This window comes from Misgurnus anguillicaudatus, chromosome 25, assembly GCF_027580225.2.
Source record: "Misgurnus anguillicaudatus chromosome 25, ASM2758022v2, whole genome shotgun sequence".
Taxonomy (NCBI): Eukaryota; Metazoa; Chordata; class Actinopteri; order Cypriniformes; family Cobitidae; genus Misgurnus; species Misgurnus anguillicaudatus.
This window is the reverse complement of record NC_073361.2, coordinates 24,015,853-24,036,497: the sequence shown is the minus strand read 5'-3', so window position 1 is coordinate 24,036,497 and position 20,645 is coordinate 24,015,853. Positions and strand designations below refer to the sequence as shown.

The 20,645-nt window shown below is 37.1% G+C and overlaps 1 protein-coding gene across 3 annotated transcripts in view; it reads left to right on the top strand.

The window, feature by feature from the left end:
- The first annotated feature begins 1,385 nt into the window (after positions 1 to 1,385).
- pld1b (phospholipase D1b) overlaps positions 1,386 to 20,645 on the top strand; it is a 180,245-nt gene continuing 160,985 nt past the window's right edge. For 2 of the 3 annotated variants that reach the window (XM_073863690.1, XM_073863688.1), the window contains exons 1-15: positions 1,386 to 1,536; positions 12,768 to 12,944; positions 13,146 to 13,312; positions 13,736 to 13,878; positions 14,306 to 14,414; positions 14,512 to 14,577; positions 14,984 to 15,042; positions 15,122 to 15,214; positions 16,408 to 16,560; positions 16,644 to 16,793; positions 17,634 to 17,718; positions 19,076 to 19,156; positions 19,287 to 19,397; positions 19,470 to 19,658; positions 20,055 to 20,271. In XM_073863690.1, the coding sequence (XP_073719791.1) occupies positions 12,800 to 12,944; positions 13,146 to 13,312; positions 13,736 to 13,878; positions 14,306 to 14,414; positions 14,512 to 14,577; positions 14,984 to 15,042; positions 15,122 to 15,214; positions 16,408 to 16,560; positions 16,644 to 16,793; positions 17,634 to 17,718; positions 19,076 to 19,156; positions 19,287 to 19,397; positions 19,470 to 19,658; positions 20,055 to 20,271 (1,768 nt within the window). In that variant the 5' untranslated portion in view covers positions 1,386 to 1,536; positions 12,768 to 12,799. Of the gene's footprint in view, positions 1,537 to 5,864; positions 6,138 to 12,767; positions 12,945 to 13,145; positions 13,313 to 13,735; positions 13,879 to 14,305; positions 14,415 to 14,511; positions 14,578 to 14,983; positions 15,043 to 15,121; positions 15,215 to 16,407; positions 16,561 to 16,643; positions 16,794 to 17,633; positions 17,719 to 19,075; positions 19,157 to 19,286; positions 19,398 to 19,469; positions 19,659 to 20,054; positions 20,272 to 20,645 lie in introns of those variants that run through there. The other variant, XM_073863689.1, reaches the window with a different exon arrangement.

Below are 20,645 nucleotides of genomic sequence, written 5' to 3'. Positions count from 1 at the left end.
TCAGATGTGAATGTTCAAATATTCTCACTTTTACACTGCACATTATTAAAAACATTGTACGTTAAAAATAGCCCAATGCTTCCTAGGTGTTGTGTCATTTATGCAGCGACTCAGGAATGTTTGACTTCTCATGCATGCAGGGGCACTGACATAATCTAAGATAAGTTTCAGTCCATTAGAGATACTTTTAGATGAGATGAGCACCTGATAATGGCATAATACTGAAAGTATGTGAAGTAATCGCTACCCATAAACTTAAAAACATGATCTTATCTAAAAAAAAAACCCTAAAGAGATAAATTCTTTAACAGTGTAGTAGTTTATCCATGACAATATATGTTTGCTCAGAAATTAGTTAGTAGCCAACCTGTCCTGCGTTTCTGGACACACCCACAAGGAGCACACACAAGCTTTTCGCTTTCTAAATTATTTTTTAGCTTTCTAAATGAAGCCATAAGTTACCACCTTTGTTTTTTTATTAAAAGCTATTAATAAATACCAAATAACTCTAACCTCAGAAGACGACATCTGCATTTATAGAAATAGTCCTATGAGGAGTTAACCACTCACAAACACTCTCGGACACACAAGTAAACACGCACAGCCAGACAAAGTGGACAAGAACAAGATTAGGCTACATGGCAATTAGTAGCCTACACAAGATGGTTGCCAGATCTGCATAGCAAAACCAATGCAATCAATGACTCTACCCAAATACCAAAACTCAAAATATGTGACCCTGCCTGAGACAGCCAAGCTAAAGTCATTTTTTGTGATTTACTATTTTTTGCATAAAAATATCCTAAACACAACCTTGATAACTTTAGTAATAAGATAAGAAAATCAACAGTAAATCAATGATTAAATCAAACTTTCATTCTCCTAATCTCATCATTTGATTTTGAGACTTTAGTCAGCATTTCACAAGAATTCATCACATCTGTCATCCCATACTAAAAAACAGTAATGTAACAGTCACTGTTAAGATTTTGAGACTTTAGTCAGCATTTCACAAGAATTCATCACATCTGTCATCCCATACTACTAAAAAAACCCCAGTAATGTAACAGTCACTGTTATTACACAATGAATCACAAGATAGTCGTAATCATACATACATGCAATCATGCATAATTACAATCATCTTACCTTAAGTTTGACAGCTGACAAACAAACTCATCCCCACTTCAACCCGCAAAAATCCGAGGATTTGGCAACAGACATACAGTAGGCTATGTGAAGTTGTGAACACGTGAGTCTGTTAAATATTTCCTACAAACTTCTTAATAATCATAAGTTGTGGTTTCACTTCCTGGATATATATTTTAACAAAGTCAGACATGAAATCTTTACAAATAAATGCAGAAAAGTATATAAACACTTAATATTACACACTGCGTGTACACGCCCATACATTGTTTAACTGGGCGGGTCCTCACCGTAGAAGAGGAAGCGCGAGCTGTTTGATCCACGTTTGACTTCATTTCTCAACAGCTGATTGAAAGAGGCAAACGTCTCACAACAGTTCTTCATCAGGTACGTTTATATGACTTTACCCCAACTCGAAGGATAAACTAACACTAAGTAAGTGGTTAAATAGTTAAGCGTGTACGCCATTGAGAACTTTTATGGTCCGTTAATGCGGTTAGAGTTTGAAATGCGTAGCAACATATGGAGGCTGGCGAATACATTGATTGACAGTGGTCTGCATCACTGATGTTGAGTGTATTAAAAAGACCTTTTGGGATGTCAAAATGTTTACAAGTGTTTTAATAACATAATAACAAATTACGCAGTTATGTTTCAAGCCAACACCCAGAGATTATTGGAAAGTAGGCAACCTGCTGTACCTGCATGGCAACTTTAAAAACCTGAAGTGATTACATACTGCTTACGGTATGTTTTGGTTGTCATGCCTCTTGTTGCAACTTTACGTTTATATACATATACTGTAACAAATATGCATTAATGTATGATAAACGAGCTTACAGTTCTGCTTTTCTTAGTCATGGATCTACTAAATGAATGTTGTTTTGACGTTTATATAAGAATGTATTGCAGTATAATCTTGGCCACATTATGACATGACTGTATACAGTACAAATCAATAATAGTCAGATTAACAGTAGTTGATCATGTGTAATTAAGGATCTAGTCTAAGGCAAACAGGGAGTGTTTGGTTGACTTAGTGGGTTGCGGCTGTATTACAGACACTGTATATCCTAATTCAGGATCCAATCTTATCTCTCCATTGTGATTTCAATTTGATCATTTAGGACACTAAACCTATCAGATTTCAGGACCTAAGATAGGAAGCTTTGTAAAGTAAGTGTATATAGTGCTTTGTATACAAATGACAGTAAATTAATTTGTCCTTTTATATGTGACATGTTACCACTAATTTAGATAGTGTGTATTTGTTTAACAGAGACATTAACTGTGTAGTTATTATTTACTTTATGAGCTTCAATGGGTGTGGTTACAGAGGCTCAGGATCTTGAGATATTACTGCGCAACTGTCGCAGCTTTATGTCTCTATAGTAGTACACCTTTGTACATTTGGTATCTCCTGATGTAATATACATTGATAAATGGGTTGCCAGGTTACATGGTGGCTTGTATTTTAGCCTGTGGCGACGACATCACCCTTTTTCTTCTTCTAATGCACTGAGATAAGCAGATAACGGAGTATTTTCTTTCCAATATTTCCCTTGTTTTATTTAGATTTAAATTTTAATGTTTGTATAATCCTATTATTACACTGTATATTATTTATCCTCGCTTTCTATTATTTTTATACTTGCACAGTCTTACAAATCTGACCAGATCTACATTTCACTGCAAGTTGTTTCCTGTAACTATATATGTGACAATAAAGAAGCTGAATACAACTAACACGCTCAGTGGACACATGACAGCTCGTCTCAGTGTGGTTACAGTGGTGTTGTTTGCTCTCGTGGTGGTCGACAGGGTCACTCTTTGCATCCTCTATGCAACTGCAATACACGAGACCATGACAAGAAAATTGGTTATTGTCCTGTCTTTAATATGTTTTAAAGCAAACGACATGGCCAAAGCATGCATTCACCTAAAAATGGAAACTGTGGTCTACTGTATGTGTTATTTTCGTCATGGCGGACAGGAAGTTGAATTCAAAAAGGGATGATGGAGATGTATTTAGGGTTGTGAGCAAGTTTGTATATTTGGGATTGTTCTGTGAAACTGGAACCTTCATACGTGGTGTGATATCTGTCATTGTTTCAAAATGGCATGCAAAAATAGACATGGTTGGGGATGTGGTGTTGCACAATGTCCTGTATACTCTCTAAGCTAAAATAAAAGCAGTTGGGAGATTGCAGTGGTTGTGGTTTGCGGTTTGAGTCAAGCATACTGAGCATACCAAGATGCAATTGCCACTCACTTTCCCTAAGTGTGGCAAGACTCCAGGCTCGATAAATGTCCCGTGACCAGTCGCCCTGCCTGTTGTCACCTTAGGAACAAGCAAATATCATTATATTTTGTGATATAATAATGAAAAGTTCAAGTAATCGCTTAATTTCTTAATTTGATTCTGGTTAGATAAAAAGACAGTAATGTATTGGATACAACAGACCTTAATTAAACTACAAGCCATCTTTAATCAAATCAGTAAGTTGTAATTATATTAAAGCCATTTGCTGTATGTGTTTTTAACCACCAGAGGGCGCCTCCTTAACAGATTTGGGGTCTTTATGTAACTTTTTTGCACGATTCTTATAGCAAATTGGTATTTATTGAAATTTTCCATTGACTAAGAAGCACATAAAATAGTTAAATCCTGCTCAACAACCGGCCTTGTTTTCTTCTCAACAAGGAACCAATGGAATGTAATGCAGATGAACCTAACAATAGGCATGCTTATTTGAATAATTTATTGTATACATAAAGAAAGTAGGTTTGTGCACGTTGGGCTCAGTGACTGCCGTATCGTCTGATTATTAGTATGTCACATTGATGTTCAATAAAAATATTATAAGTATCTTGTGGCACTGCCCTTGAATCCTTTATATAAAGTCATATAAAGGCAGTAAGGCAGGATGCATTATCATTAGCACATTCAAATAGCAGTGCATATTATATAAATGCCTGCCATGAATAAATCAACATAGTCATCATGAATCCATATAATGTTGCTTAATGGTTAAATTAAGGCTTGTTTTAGATTTTATGCATCATCTCCGCCAACGTAATACGAGTCATTTGCAACAGCATGGTGTTTCTTATCACATTAAACAATCTTATCATTACCTTTCGACACTTTTGTCATTTTCTAAGTTTCCCACATCAGTACAAGAGCCGCAAGTCTTGCATTTAAAATACGGGTACATGAGTACATACTGTGTGTTTTGGTGGGTGTGTATGGACTGTCATGTCATGTGCCATACAGCCCTGCAAGGAGATGAGCGTTTAATAACAGCTTTCACTTGGAGACGTGAGGAAAGGCACTGTGTGGTCTAAAGCACAGCATTGTTTTGAACGCCACGCTTTTCTGAGAGTCCAGGATATCATGCTTATGCAATAGATTGAAAGTTTAAAATGGCATGAGATGCAAAAGGAATATGCAATGATTCATTATGTTTGTATATATACAGCATACACTCAATGTGCTCGCTCATATAATGAAGAGGGATACAGACATTAAACTGAACCATTGCACTGAATCATTCAACATCTTAGGGGATCTGCTTGCTTTTTGTCATCACAGGAGGTTTTGTATTTGGCTTTATTTTTTATAGATAATCTTCATAGGAACAATGTGTGGGTGATTCTCACGAAAACTTGGTTTTAAAAATGTCAAGCATGAAAATGTAAAAATTTTCCCACCAGACATTGAAAAACAAAGTCTGGAGTAAATGGGAACATTAATTTAAAAACTTTTACTTATCATTTAACACTTTTTGTAACACAATTTAAAAAATTAGTCCTAAAAAATCTCATTACCGCAACAGTCAGAAAACATCAACACTGACATATTTTCAAAATGACATGACAAACCTGTAAGAACATAATTTGGAGATTCTGCACATGCATTTAAAATCAAAGTATTATGCTTCTATTAATTAAATTAACATTTAATAAGCATCTGTTGCGGTAATGATAATCAAAATGTCGTGTAAGCATTCTGACAAGACAATATTTCAAATTAACTGTAAAAAAATGATCTTACCTGGTAGCCATCTTGAAGTAACTGGTCCATGTGCTTGGTCACTCAAGATCAAACTTGATTAAAATTCTGTATGTGTGCTTAAACTGTTCTCAAAAAGTGTTGCGGAGGATGAGAACATCAGGCATGGACACATCATTTTCCTAATTTTTCTTCATTATTATTATACATGAATATTCAGTAAATATTTTTTCTGTCATCTACAGTAGTCTAGCAAAACATCCATTTATTTTTTTTTTCTTAATATTTTTGTGTTAATTTGATTAAATTACAACATAACACATGTTCAAACACAGCCGGACACATTGCGGTAATGAGAATTTCAGCAGAAAATGATATAAAATTTACAATTATAAATTCTTATGTTAAAATCACACATTGTGCAAGGTAGAACACAGTATTGTGTTAATTCTGATGCTTTTTAATGTTACTATATTACACATTTTAAAGCTAAAATCATTAGTGCCGTGGTGTTTCAATGGTTTCGTGAGAATCACCCGTGTACTGTATAAGCACTATACAAATAAGTTATATTGAATCATTCTAACAAATATTAACCTGGACAGCGCCCACACGGAGACGCCCATCTCCAAGATAAAAGTCCAGAAAACATAAAAAGCTCTCCTTGGCATTGGACTGTAAATAAACTTGGAGTAGAAGCATGCTGGTACCTAAATGTTAAGAATATAGAGGCTCTTCCTCTTTTTGACATGTGACTACTCGGTTTCAGCCCCTTTTGCACCCCCCCATCACACTTGCTCTAATACTCCAGCACACACTGCCTGTCTGCTTGTGAGCTGTGTATTTATGGTCAGTGTATGCTTGCTTGGCTGTGTAACACGATTCTGTTTGGCTTAATTCGCCTTTTTCTGGAGAGAAGCAAATCGTAAGGACGACTTAAATGATGGGGGTCTCTCTGCCTCTGTGCGGGCAGGTTAGTGAACACGTTTTTTAAATCAATTAAATTTCAGCTTTCAATTTTCAAGTATAGATCTTTACATGTCTTCATTAATAATTAAATCAAGGGAAATTTTATTCATATATACGTTTGCATAAAGTAAATGCATGTCAAAAATATGTAAACTCACTTACTGTTTTAATGACTTGTGACTATGTTTTAAAACATTGTGCACAGTGCTATATTAAAAAAATTACACAACTATCAGTCTTCAATAAGATCTGCATTTGCATTTGCATGCATGTTGTGCTTTCTGTGATCTGTATACAGTATACAGTATGTGGGTGAGTGTGAGTCACTGTGTTTGTTAATATAGCCACACAATTTATTTCAAAACAACCGCAATAATATTACTGGAATGCTTGTTAGGGTTAGTTATGGTTAATGATTGATTTGTTCCTTGATAAGTGACCTGAATCAAGTTGTTTTATTAGAAAGAGCAAGTTAAAGTGCATGTGTGATATACTAAATGCATCAGCGCTTAGAATAGCATGGGCTCGATTCGCCTCATTTTGGACCCCTTTGCTCCTTGCCAGCGTCTATGTAATTCTTGCCAACCCGGACACACTGTATTGTATTTGCATACCGTAGCCAATAATAACAACAACGTTGCTTGTTAGGAAATCTTTCTCTGTGCGGAAGATGGTTTATATTTTAGTCAACCAAAGCCCTAATTTCCCTCCGAACCTTTATGAATGACAGCTGCCGTTTGTATCAGAGTAGGATGTTAATGTGTGAAATGAGGTTTAGAAACTATAACCAGGAAGTAAATTTGCAGCAATACCAGTTTGACTGGATGTACTCTACAGTATATTTACTACTTCAGGGTCCAGAGAGAGAAAAATATGGATACGCTTCGCCGGGTTGTCCTTTCCGTTGATCACACAAGGACACTTTTCCTTCTTTGTGCATGAAAGACTTGGTAATTTGCCAGTGTCACAGATACCTTTCATTCAATGCCATAGACAGCGCATTAATTACAGGAAAAGTACAGAAGGGGCAAACCTGTGGAACAATGCATGCATCGCAGTATCTGTTCAGTCGCTGGATTCAAAAGTTTTCATTGAGCAAATAATTTAATGCCTGAAATAGAAACTATATTTTTACATATACCATTAAAAACTTGTAGGTGGTTGCCATGGCAATTTGATTCTGTGGTTGCTGAAGTGTTCAGATTGGGGTGTTTATATGCGTGTACAGCTGGAACCCCCGACTGAAATAGGATAGTGATGCATGCTATTTTATATTCATACTCTCCCAATGCAATTCAAACACCCAGGACAGTGTTAAAGTATGCGCTGCAGCATCTGGACCACAGCAAATACAGTATAAAACTGCCTTGTGTGCAAGGTCATCCTTAAAACGGTGTTAAATTAGGTGTGCGAGATTGATGATGTTTGTATTATGAGTATAGGTATGTGACCTCTCAATGGTCAAGTTATTTTAGTGGTTTATTCAGCTGTATCTTATCATTCAACCTCCCTATAGGACTTCATGACAGAAGCATCTTTATCTTAACTGTTCACAATAGTGATGAAAGTTTTTTTCAGTGAAAGTTGCCGAAGTTGTCAATGTGGTATTTGCAAGAAACGATGCAAGTGTGAATTTTTGTTGTTTTTTGCAGACGATGCAGGATAACCGGATTGTAGCTTGCCATCTAAGCACCCGAGCGCAAAGAGTTAAAAATGCAAATGTATTCATATATTTATTCGGCATGCATTTATCTGTATCAGTTTAATTAAAGAAAGCTTTTAAAGGTGCAGTATGTAACTTTTAAAGGATCTCTTGACAGAAATGCAAAATAATATACAAAGCTATATTTTCAGGGGTGTATAAAGACGTTTTTACAATAAACCGTTAAGTTTTTATTGCCTTAGAATAAGATGTTTTTATCTACGTACACCGAGGGTCCCCTTACGTGAAAGTCGCCATTTTGTGCCACCATGTTTCTACAGAAGCCCACTTTTTTACTAAGTTGTCTTTGACAATGCAATTTTTTGTGGTGGCTATCGTAGCTTTTCTATGCGTTTCAAAAGCGATGAGTGAGCAATGGACTGAGCCGTTGGTTGCAATCTCACCACTAGATGCCGCTAAAATGTACACACTGCACCTTTAACTAAGGATGCATAACGATTAATCGCAATTAATCTATAGCGGAATAAAAGTTTTTGTTTACATCATATGTGTGTAAACTGTTTATAATAATTATTGTATATATAAATATGCACACATGCATGTATAATTTAAGAAAAATATATATTTATATATTAAATATTTATATTTATATATATATATAATATAAATTATACATATACAAATCTATACACGTTACATTTCTTAAATATATACATGCATGTGTGTGCATTTATCTATACAAATATATTATACACAGTTCACACACATATATACACTGTAAAAAAATTACAGTATTACTGGGAATTACTGGCAACTACTGTAGCTGCCAGTAACCTACTGTAGATTTTACATTTATGTTATTTACTGGCAAAAGTTTGTTCAAAGTTGAATGAACATTAAACATTTTCGGTCTTTATCTTCTACAGTAAGTTACTGGCAACCAGCTGCAAAATTACAGCTAATTTTTTACAGTGTAATGTAGCCTAAACAAAAACTTTTATTCTGCTATAGATTAATCGTGATTAATCGTATGCATCCCTACTTTTAACATTTTCATCATATGTTTGTTAAAAACTAAGCTTTAAACGGGTCCTTCTTGCTTTAAAGGGTCAACAAATTTAGTAAATTGCGGTTAGATTTAAATCTAATAATGTAAACGGGTTTCTGCGAGTGATAAGGTTAGCATTTGTATCTAGTTTGAAAGGTCACTGTAACTGTGACAGGTGTCTGAAGGCAAAAGGTTATTTGAATGTGCACATTAGTATAGTATGATTTACATAAAACAAAGAGGAATATTTAAATGAATGCTTTTTACATACAGGTATTAGTATAACTGTTTTAGTGAGAAAGCATTTTGTGTCATTACTTGCTCTGTATCCTCTAAATACTTAAAACACAAAGCATCGTATCAAGTCCCTTTAAAGCAAATAAGTGCATTCAGTCATATTGGCAAAATCCCTGGGTAGCTTTTACCATTAGCACAAGTACAGCGGCAGCCCTTATATATTTGAATAGGGAAAGACTCCAAAGCAGAATATTGGAACAAAACCTTGCCAATAAAACAATTCAATAATATCATAAATGAGATATATTTAGCTACATTTTTGTTTGAGCTGTCATTCAGAAAAACCTGCTTACGTTGCTGCACTAGGTTTCATGGCTGTAATATGATCGAACATGTATCAAGTTTTTCATTTGCACTTTTGGATATACTGTACAGAAAGTTGAAACACAGGGCATGAAAATTGGGCATTAGCAGCTCAAAACGTCATTGCTTTGATCGCAGCAAGCACACATACTGATCAAATACAGTATATAGCTTGTAATGAACTGTAAGTTGCTTTGCTTTCTGCGAAATGTATAAATGTAAATGTGTTGCTGGTTTGAGTAAGATGAGCCCACCACTGTTTATAGCGTTTAGCAAGAACTTTACTCCACTTTTAAATCGACATGAGGAAATGCACAATTTTGTCATACAGAAACTAACAATAGTTTTGTTTCTCAGAAATGGTCGATTTTCTTCCTTCAAGGTCTGTAAAACTGTAACTTTGATCACAAAGTAATAGCGCACCTATCCAGAACAAACTATATCATTTAAGGTTGTTGCATGCTACAGTTTATTTTTGTGTGCGTGTTAAGCTTATCCACCTAGTAATCCCCGGGTCTAGACTGTTTTGATGGCCAACGTTTGCAATATTATGTTCCTTAAAAATTAGATTGTCTTAAAGGAAGTGAAAGCAGGTCTATTTTAGTCTTTCTTTATGGAAAATCCACTCTGTTGTAATCACTTTACAGATCCGCTAACAGATGATTCAACAGAGATGCCATTGATTGTAATTGCCTTTGATGGTCTCGGATCACCTCCACGGAAACAAGAACTGTGCTTTAACAGCCCTCCACTACAAAAACTTAAATATACCTAAACAAAAAATACTGGTGTGCATCTTGGGACAAAACAATGGCACTGATATGTTAAGATATGTCAATGCAAGTCAAACATGCATTTTAGTGGGACTAGGATAAACCCTGTCCAGGAAACCACCTCTGAGTGTTTATAAGCCAGATTTAATCAGAAATGATTTAATCATAAACCTGTCTAGATTACAAAGTAAAATATAAAGTCTAGATTGGACTAGAAGAAATGCTTCAGGAAGTTTATTTATAATATAACTAAAATGTATTTTAATTGGTCAAAGGTCAAAGTTGAGGTTTGTTGTGATGTGAAGTAATGCCACTGTGGTAATTAAAGTGTATATTATGGACTGCGCTTGGTTTTGTATGTGGTGTATTTATCCCTGCCTGTTGCTAATGGTGAATAGGAATGAGGAACAGGATACTGCTGTCTTGTCTGAGATTCCTACTTTAACTTTTATTTGTAGGCTAGGTTTCTAATCCTCATTTCCATTCCCCCACAAAATCAAACCACAGACATGCATACTGAGTACTACTGCTCTCAAAGGAAATTGCCAACAGCGAGTCAAAATTTGTCTCTCTTCTTTACTTTTCTAGCTTATGCACATGCTCAGAAAAATAACCTATTATTCTTTCACCCTTCAATTAGTGTGTAATATTGTAAATAGAGTTTGTGTAATGTGCAAAGATACAGCTTTTTCCACAGTCAGTTCAATGCATAAATCCTCCACCCATCTCTAAGACTAAGGTGCAATAAATCCCTTATCATAGAGGTATGAACGTGCACAATTTCCCCCACTATAATGCACGATTCCCACGGGTCCTTAAAAGTTTGTGAATCTGAGGGGAAAATTCAAGGCCATGGGAATATTTATTGAAAATATACATACAAAGATACAGGTGGGTGATTCTCACGAAAACTTGGTTTTAAAAATGTCAAGCATGAAAATGTAAAAATTGCTTAAATGTACTTTTTTTCCCACCAGACATTGAAAAACAAAGTCTGGAGTAAATGGGAACATTAATTTAAAAACTTTTACTTATCATTTAACACTTTTTGTAACATAATTAAAAAAATTAGTCCTAAAAAATCTCATTACCGCAACAGTCAGAAAACATCAACACTGACATATTTTCAAAATTACATGACAAACCTGAAAGAACATAATTTGGAGATTCTGCACATGCATTTAAAATTAAAGTATTATGCTTCTATTAATTAAATTAACATTTAATAAACATCTGTTGCGGTAATGATAATCAAAATGTCGTGTAAGCATTCTGACAAGACAATATTTCAAATTAACTGTCAAAAAATTATCTTACCTGGTAGCCATCTTGAAGTAACTGGTCCATGTGCTTGGTCACTCAAAATCAAACTTGATTAAAATTCTGTATGTGTGCTTAAACTGTTCTCAAAAAGTGTTGCGGAGGATGAGAACATCAGGCATGGACACATCATTTTCCTAATTTTTCTTCATTATTATTATACATGAATAATCAGTAAATATTTTTTCTGTCATCTAAAGTAGTCTAGCAAAACATCCATTTATTTTTTTTTAAATATTTTTGTGTTAATTTGATTAAATTACAACATAACGCATGTTCAAACACAGCCGGACACATTGCGGTAATGAGAATTTCAGCAGAAAATGAGATAAAATTTTCAATTATAAATTCTTATGTTGAAATCACACATTGTGCAAGGTAGAACACAGTATTGTGTTAATTCTGATGCTTTTTAATGTTACTATATTACACATTTTAAAGCTAAAATCATTAGTGCCGTGGTGTTTCAATGGTTTCGTGAGAATCACCCAGGTAATTGAAAGTGCTTACATCTATTTTATGCAAGAATTTTTCTGAAAAAAATCCATATTATTCCGTGTGTAGTGTAGGATAATATCATAACATTTCTAGCATTTTAAGCACACATGCTAAACTGTTCGCTTTAAATGCTTATATATTCTGTATGCGAATGTTGATTCATACCAAAATGCTTTTTTGCATAGTTGTGTTTGACACATGAAACGTCTCGGGTTACGTATGTAACTGTTGTTCCCTGAGAAGGGAACGAGACGCTGCGTCTCCCTTGCCATACTTCCTGCGTCCCTGTAACGCAGTCTTTTGCACTATTTCAGATAGTCATATACTATCTGGCTCCCACATGACCCTGTCTTTGTCGTTAAACCTCACCATTGGTTGATTTTGATATACACATTCAGACGCACTTACCCCAGGAGGCGTCCCCAAAGTGTCATCGCAGTGATGCAGTGCGAGTTCCCTCAAAAGGGAACTGTAAAAATGTATCTTAAAACGTAACACGATGTAACCTTGCTCTCACTTGAAATGTGTCCCCACATTTAGTCTTTGAATTTGAGGGTATTGGAACTGGAAAGTCCTTGAAAGGTCCTTGAAGTTGAAGTTAACTAAGGTGTGGGAACCCTGAATGCAGTATGTTACTTCACTTTGCACATCCACATCAGTATATCTGTCTGTCGATCGATCTATCTGTCATGTTCTCCTGTTGAAAATCTGTTACTCTGTATTGATTAAAAGGAGCGCCTTGGCCGGCTGGCCGATTGTTAGCCATGCTGCGACAGCAAGAACCCACAGTCAGCACCCTGCATCTGGTGGCCAATGATATGACCGATATCATGGAGAACTTAGACACACGAGAACTCGACATTGGAGAAGGGGAAGATGTCTTTGACGGCCAGGACCCTGGCGGTGCAGGTAAACGAAACAAAGACATCAAATCTGTCCTGCACAAAATTCTCTGAAATAAGATAGTTGCAGATTTTTTCTAATTATATTAAACTTTCTCACACAGTACATTACAATACATTAAACCCTTCAAGCACCCCACCAAAGACAAAAGCCTTAATACCTCTTTAAGTCAGGTTAAACACTGATCATTTATAAATGTGTCTACAGAAAACTGCATCCCCTTCTCAGCCGTGTATAAAACAAGAGGCTTTAAGGAATCTGGAGCACGCGTGTTTATTACCGCTCTTCCCATAACCGCCAAAATCTTGGAGGTGGAACGCTTCACTTCTGCCCAGGATCGCTTCAGCGTCACCAAACAGAGAAGCGTTAATAAGGTAAGATCTTCCCCTCCCATTCTCTTTCATAAAGTGTTAGTATGTGGGATGAAAAGGGAAAATTTGTTGCCCAGGAGACTTGGAGGTTGCCAAGGCAATTTACATGTTGCCCAGGAGATTTGGACACCATATACAAAAATACTTAACACATGCAAAAATTGCGTTTCTGCAAAATACAACAACATAAAAAGTCCTGTCATCAATCATTATTATTCATGTTTTAGGATGCAGCTTATTTGAATTTTATGAGATCTTTCTGTAGCTCAATGGTGAACACTAAGCATTAGCAACACTAAGGTCATTGGTTTGACTTCAAGGGAACGCATGTATAGATTGAATGCATTGTAAGTCGCTTTGGATTAAAGCATCTGCCAAATGCATACATGTAAATATTGAAAAATGGCAATATTTTGATGTGTCCAGGTGGTTCCTGCAGTATTTAAGATAGAGATGAAACATGGAAACTTCACCTGGTTGATAAAAAGGAAGGAAAAACATTTTATGGAGCTTCATAGAGAACTTCGCACTTACAAGACCTTCATGCGAATACCACTGCCCACCCGCAGGTAACAGCTGGCATACTTGAGCAAATATACCATGCTTCAATGGCGAGGACAGAAATGTTTAACTAAGTGGACCTTGGTAAAATAGGGTAATAATTTTAGAATAAAGTGGTTAAAGGGATAGTTCACCCAAAAAGGAAAATTCTGTCATCATTTGCTCACTTTCATATTGTTACAAAGTATAAAGGTTTAAGTGCACAGGCACTTATTTTGACAAAACACGTAATGCACATGGTTCACATGACGCAACAAACACATATTTTGAAAACCCCAGCAACACACATGACACTCCGAACACTTATTTTGAATTTGCGCCCCTCGGATGAGCAGTCACGATCCGCCACTGTACCCTTTTATGTAGGCTCACCACTGCCATGCATACTGTTTTTTTCTATTCTGTTTGTCTATTTTTAATTCTTCTGGTTTATAGTCACGCAGAGCGGAGGCAGACTGTAAAAAGAGATCACGAACGGCACATGCCAAGTCTACCGCGGGGAGGAGAGGAACTGGCCAGGGAAGAGCAAGTCTCAAGTAGAAAAGTCTGTTTGCTATTGTCACCTCTGTCTTGACTGATATCTTTCAGCAGTTTGACATGTTAGCTGGTGTCCGACTGATGTGATGTGTTTGCTTTAACAGAAACAACTTGAAGAGTACTTGAATAAGCTGCTAAGGATGCCATTGTACAGAAACTACCACGCAACAGTATGTATGCATGACCAAGTGTAGGGTGACTTGACTGAAATGAACCTTTTTGATTTTATGACGTGCATCTGAAAATTGTACATTATTTATGAGGAAAAAAATATTATTTTCATACATATTACTTTCTTTTATTATAAAAATGTTTTATTTTAAAAAATTAAATTAAATAGATAAAATGCAAATAGTACATTTTTACAAATTCACAGGGTGATTACATAAAGGACGTTAAAATATAACAGTTTTTATATTTATTTTGGATTCTTTAGTCAACAAAATTCCCACATTTGTGTTATTCCTTATTAGTTTTGAATATTTTATTTAAAAGTTAGAAAAAAAACCCAATAATGTAATTTTAATCTGTATGCTGCATAATGCTGTATCTACTAACAAACTGCTTTTGTCACAGATGGAGTTCATTGATGTGAGTCAGTTGTCATTCATCCATGATTTGGGACCAAAAGGCTTGTAAGTGCTCCTTAAGTGCTTATTGACTCAAAATTCTGCCTTGGATGATCCTTGACCAATTGCACCAATTATGTTTTAGAGAGGGCATGGTGCACAAAAGATCAGGAGGTCACCGTATTCCTGGACTGAATTGCTGTGGCCAGAGTAAAATGTGTTACCGCTGGTCTAAACGGTAAGTGCTGGGTCATTCTCAAGTAATATGTGTGCAAATAAAGATTAAAGGTGCTGTGTGTACATTTTAGCGACATCTAGTGGTAAGGTTGTGAATTGCAACCATTGGCTTAGGGCGCACTCACACTATCCAAACCAAACCGCGCTCGGGCGCGTTTGACCCCCAAAGCCTGGTTTGTTTGACTAGTGTGATCGTTCTGTTCCACGCCCGGGCGCGGATTGGTTAATCGCGCCGCGGCAGGGTTGCAGAGGTGGGCGGGAGTGCGGTTCACTTGGGCTCAGGCACGGAAGGCTGGGGTGTGAGCGCAATCGCGCGATTCAAAAGGTGAAGACGTCAGTTGCGCGACCACTCACCTTCATCTAGCTCCGTAAAAACCTTTTGATGCGCGCAGCGGGGTTACATGAATGTCCGAGCTGCGCACGTGACAGATCAACTAAGCAATATGATGACATGTGAGAGGGCTGTCTGTAATCGCGCACCAAACGACTCCGAATAAAAAACACAGACTTATCATTACGGTGGGTTCCAGTGTTAAGAGAGAGTTTTACTTCCTGCTTTTTTCAAAACAATCGCATCTTAATGACGAAAGCGCGCACGGACTCGGATCAATGAATAAGTACAGTGTGAGTGCGTGCACCTGGGGGAGTAGGGAGGGGTGACAATCGCACTGGGGCATGGTTTGGTTTGGATGATGTGAGTGCGCCCTTAGTCCACGGCTCACCCCCCGCTTTTGAAACACATAGAGAAGCTATGGTAGCCGCCACAGGACAAACATGTCATCGTCGGAGACAACTTGGTAAAAAAAATTGTCCGTCAAGGGCTTCTGTAGAAAAATGGCAGCACAAAATGGCGACTTCCATGTAAGGGGACCCTCGATGTATGTAGATGGAAAGGTCTCGTTCTAAGGTAATAAGTAGTATAGTTTTGTATATTATTTTGCATTTCTGTCAAAAGATCCTTCTAAAAATTACACACTGCACCTTTAAAACAACATGATGTAGACTGGGTAAAATATTGATCCTCTCCACCTTTTATGAACAAATATTAAAGGGATAGTTCATCCAAAAAAGAAAATCCACCCAAATGCACTATATTCGACATGCCCCAAAAGGAGCAAGTGTTTCCTTTAATAAAAATAAAAAAAGATTTCTGAATCTAAAAGTCTCCTATATATATACTATTGGTCTTAACAGGTGGCTGGTGATGAAGGACTCATTTCTAGTGCTTATGAAACCAGACACAGGTGCCATCTCTTTTGTCCTGCTGGTGGACAGGGCGTTTGGCATCAAAATGGGCAGTAAAGACACTGAGACAAAACACGGCGTCCGCATAGACAGTCTGTCCAGGTGTGTGAACTCCACTTTATGTGGTCATCAAGTCAATATTCAGTCTGTAACGATAACATGACAAGGCTGTACGTTTCTTACAGGACTCTGGTGCTGAAGTTCACCAGTTACCGGCATGCCCGCTGGTGGGGTCAGGCGCTCGATGAATTTGTGAAGAATTATGGCAGCAGTTTCCTAAAGGAACATCGGTTTGGTTCCTTTGCTCAACAACAGAAGAACATCCCTGCCAAATGGTAAATATCACATTAGAGAGAGACTTAATTTTGGGCTTGAAATTGTTCCTGACTTGAACAATAGGCGTCTATCTTTTTAGATGAAATATATTTCAAAATCGGAGACACAGTACTCTTGTTACAGGTAGATATTGGAAAGCTCCCGTGTCTTCAGGTGAAGTCTGTTTCACAGGCGTAACCTGAGAGAATGAGAGGGAGAGTGTAACCGTAGACCTCATCCTCTTTTGACCTCACAGAGGAGCATGATAGGATCTGAAGCAGTGCCTTCATTGCTGGACTGGGTTGATGATTTGTTGTTCATTGTTGCTGCATTAAACCCCATTAGCACTTTTGTTACCAAAATAACGAAATTATGTAAGTTTGAGTAATATGATCGATTAGTGGTAAGCACCTGGTGGTGGTTTCACTATAACAAGGTATAACGTTGTTTTTCTTGAATGAGTAATAACCAGAGCATCACTAGTTTCACCAAACCGCTGAAGACCTTTCTCTTTATAGTTGTACAGACACTTTTATCCAAAACAACATTTTATCAACATGTGTGTTCCCTAAGAAATGAACCCAAGACCTGAAAGTGCTACACGAAATTACTTTTTTCTACCTTTCTGATTTATTACTCTTTCTTTAGTATCTGTATTACTTTAACTTGCTTTTGAGATTTGGTGTTGTGGTTTTATGAGTATTATTTTCTCTTGCATTATAAAGTGCGTGTGATGTTACTGTAAATGCATTTGCATATGAGCTGGTAAACAGGTGGGTTGTACTAGAGCAGTGATAGGGTGGCCAGAATTCAGATGTCTTATTAGCCCACCCACTGTTTGTCATTCGGATGTGTTTCAGGTATGTAAACGGAAAGCAGTTTATGGAGGATGTGGCAAACGCAATGGAGGCGGCGGATGAGGAGATCTTTATCACTGACTGGTGGTATGTTCAGATAAACCACACCCATAAATCCCAAATATTCATTAACTTTCCTTTGGGTACTATTGATTTATTTTGTATCGAACAATGGCTTCATCTGTGAATCATTTCAGTAAGACAGAATGAAGTTTACTATAAATCCTTAGAAAATCAATTTCCTAGCCCTGTCCACTAAGATAACAAGAAATGTTTAGTTTGATGTTAGATCCACTGGAAGCAGAATTTGGGATGATGAACCATCAACTGGGGGTTAATATTTACATGTATGCATTTTGGAGACACTTTTATCCATTGAAGGTATCAGTATGTGTTCTCTGGAAATCAAATCCATTGCTGTATGCAATCCACCAATTGAGCTACATGAACGCCAACAGATTAATATTGGCCAAAGCCCAAAAGGCAATTGAAAGAGCAAAAAATAAATACTTTGGTACACTTTAGTATACACTTTCTCTGAGGGCACCTCTAGCTGGAAGCAACGACCAAAGAGATATGTTACCTTCATCAGAGATGCCTGGTGCTCTGTTACAACATAATGTAGTCGCTGTGCCAGACATAGTCTTTCATTGTCCGTCATTTTGAAGGAGAGGGGCGTAAAAATTCCGTTATAATAAATTATTATCCATCATTTTATAATTATATTGTAATGATAATAAGACATTGAATAGCTTTTGCTTTCATTTACATTTTCATTATTAATCATAAAGACGAGCGAATACGTTAAAATATGTGTTTTAATTTGTTTAATTTAGACTGTGCGTCACGAATGAACGTTTTTCCTCAGTGACAGCGAAGGCGGTAAAACCATAGACTGTAAAAACACGCAACATTTGTGCAAATGTGAAGGAAACAAATGACAAGATTACTTTCTGTATGATGCTCTAACGTTACCTGAAACCTTAGATTTAGTGTCTTACCTCAGAGTGCGCTTCGTTTGCAGTTTTCATTTTGTTTATTTCGCGATCAACCATTTTATGACATCAAAGTATCGCGAGATATTTTCGAGACCAACGCTTAATAAACGGTCTCGCGGAACTTTACGTATATTCTGCACACAACGCTGCATTAAGTCAAACGCGCACTTGCCACCAACTAGAAAGGGCTGGAAATCACATACAAGTTATAATTAGGATTTTATTGAAGAAACGAGTTACCCTCATTATAATCCGTCAGAATTTTCCATCCTTGCTCAAAATATCCGTTAATTTGTTGGTTAACGCGACCTCAGGTGTGACGTTTTCTATGTGCTTGCGTGCTTCAGCCATATCTAAATTTATGTAACGTTAGGATACACTGCTACAGTGTGACGTGAGACTAGACATTTATGCATATTTGATGATACCTCTGTGTATCATGGCATGCTGAGTCCTGAGATCTTCCTTAAGAGGCCGGTTGTCGAGGGCAACCGCTGGCGACTGGACTCCGTCCTGAAACGACAAGCGGTGAGTTAATTGAACCATCACGTCAGCATTGGTTGTTTTTCTGGTAATCTATTAATATTAACTTGCGTAATTACTGTTCTGATTGCAAATGACGTGTGATTTTTTTTTTATCTCTGGCGGGGATTTACAGCAAAAGGGAGTGAAGATCTTTGTAATGCTGTATAAGGAAGTGGAACTGGCTCTTGGAATAAATAGCGAATATAGCAAACGGACACTACTTCAACTTCACCCCAATATCAAGGTGAGAGAAACAACATGCAAGGCTCATAACAAATGACATGATTGTGGATGATAAATTCTCTTTTGTTTTTAGGTGATGAGGCATCCTGACCACGTGTCCTCTTCTGTGTACCTGTGGGCACATCATGAGAAGATTATAGTCATTGACCAATCGGTGGCTTTCGTGGGAGGCATTGACTTGGCATACGGCCGCTGGGATGATAGGGAACATCGGCTGACTGACATAGGAAGTGTCACCAGGACTCTTCAAGCTTCTGCAGAGGTTAGACTCCCCTCGTTTTATTGTTTCATGACATACAGGGCTTGGATTGTTGACCCCCATAGACAACCAGAGCCACCAAACCTTCTCGCAGCAGTTTCTAAGATTGACAAAATTAAATGACTACCTGGGTCCCAGGTCACTAGCGCATAAAGTGACAACCAGGAAAATAAAATGTGACTCTGTTTTCTACACAATGTAAATATCATTCTGTGAAACCTATAACCTTTATATCTTTAATATTAATATAAAATCAGCTTTTAAAATTAAAACTGATGCTCCTAATCTCATTATTAGATTATGAGGCTTTAGCCTGGATTTTACAAACAGGGTTGGCAATTTGCTTTTTTATGTGCTTAGTCTTCATAGATCCATTTATAAATGTACTTTGTCACACAGAACATGTCTGAAGTTTCTCCCACTATGGCCGCTTCATCAAACGGGTCCAGCGCGGCACACAGTAACGGTAAAAGTGTACCTGTGGACACCGCAGACCAGCCCAAACTGAAAGGACAAGGAAAGATCAAAAGGACTCGTTTTAGCATCCGCAGGCACCTGCAGAAACACGGGCTGGCACACGCAGACAGCGTCAGCAGCGTTGAGAGCTTAGAAGACAGTGAGTACAGCTCCATTTCTTGAACTGAAATGCTTGCAAACTGACCCAAACTCCCACTCTCAGCTGTTAATGCACATCATCACTGTTTATGTCCGTTGGCAGCGCTTTGATATGACTGACCATCTTATGTAACGATTTCTTAAGTAAGTGTAGAAAATATAAATCATTTAATAAATGTAACCCAGTCTGTGAAAAATACGCTTGGTCCTTGACGGGTCCTTGAAATCCTTGAAAGTTTGTGAATCTGGAGGGGAAAATTCAAGGCCCTGGGAAGTATTTGAAAATATACATACATAGATACAGGTCATTGAAAGTGCTTGAATCTATTTTTTGCAAGATGTTTACTGTAAAGAAAATCCATTTTATTCCCTGTG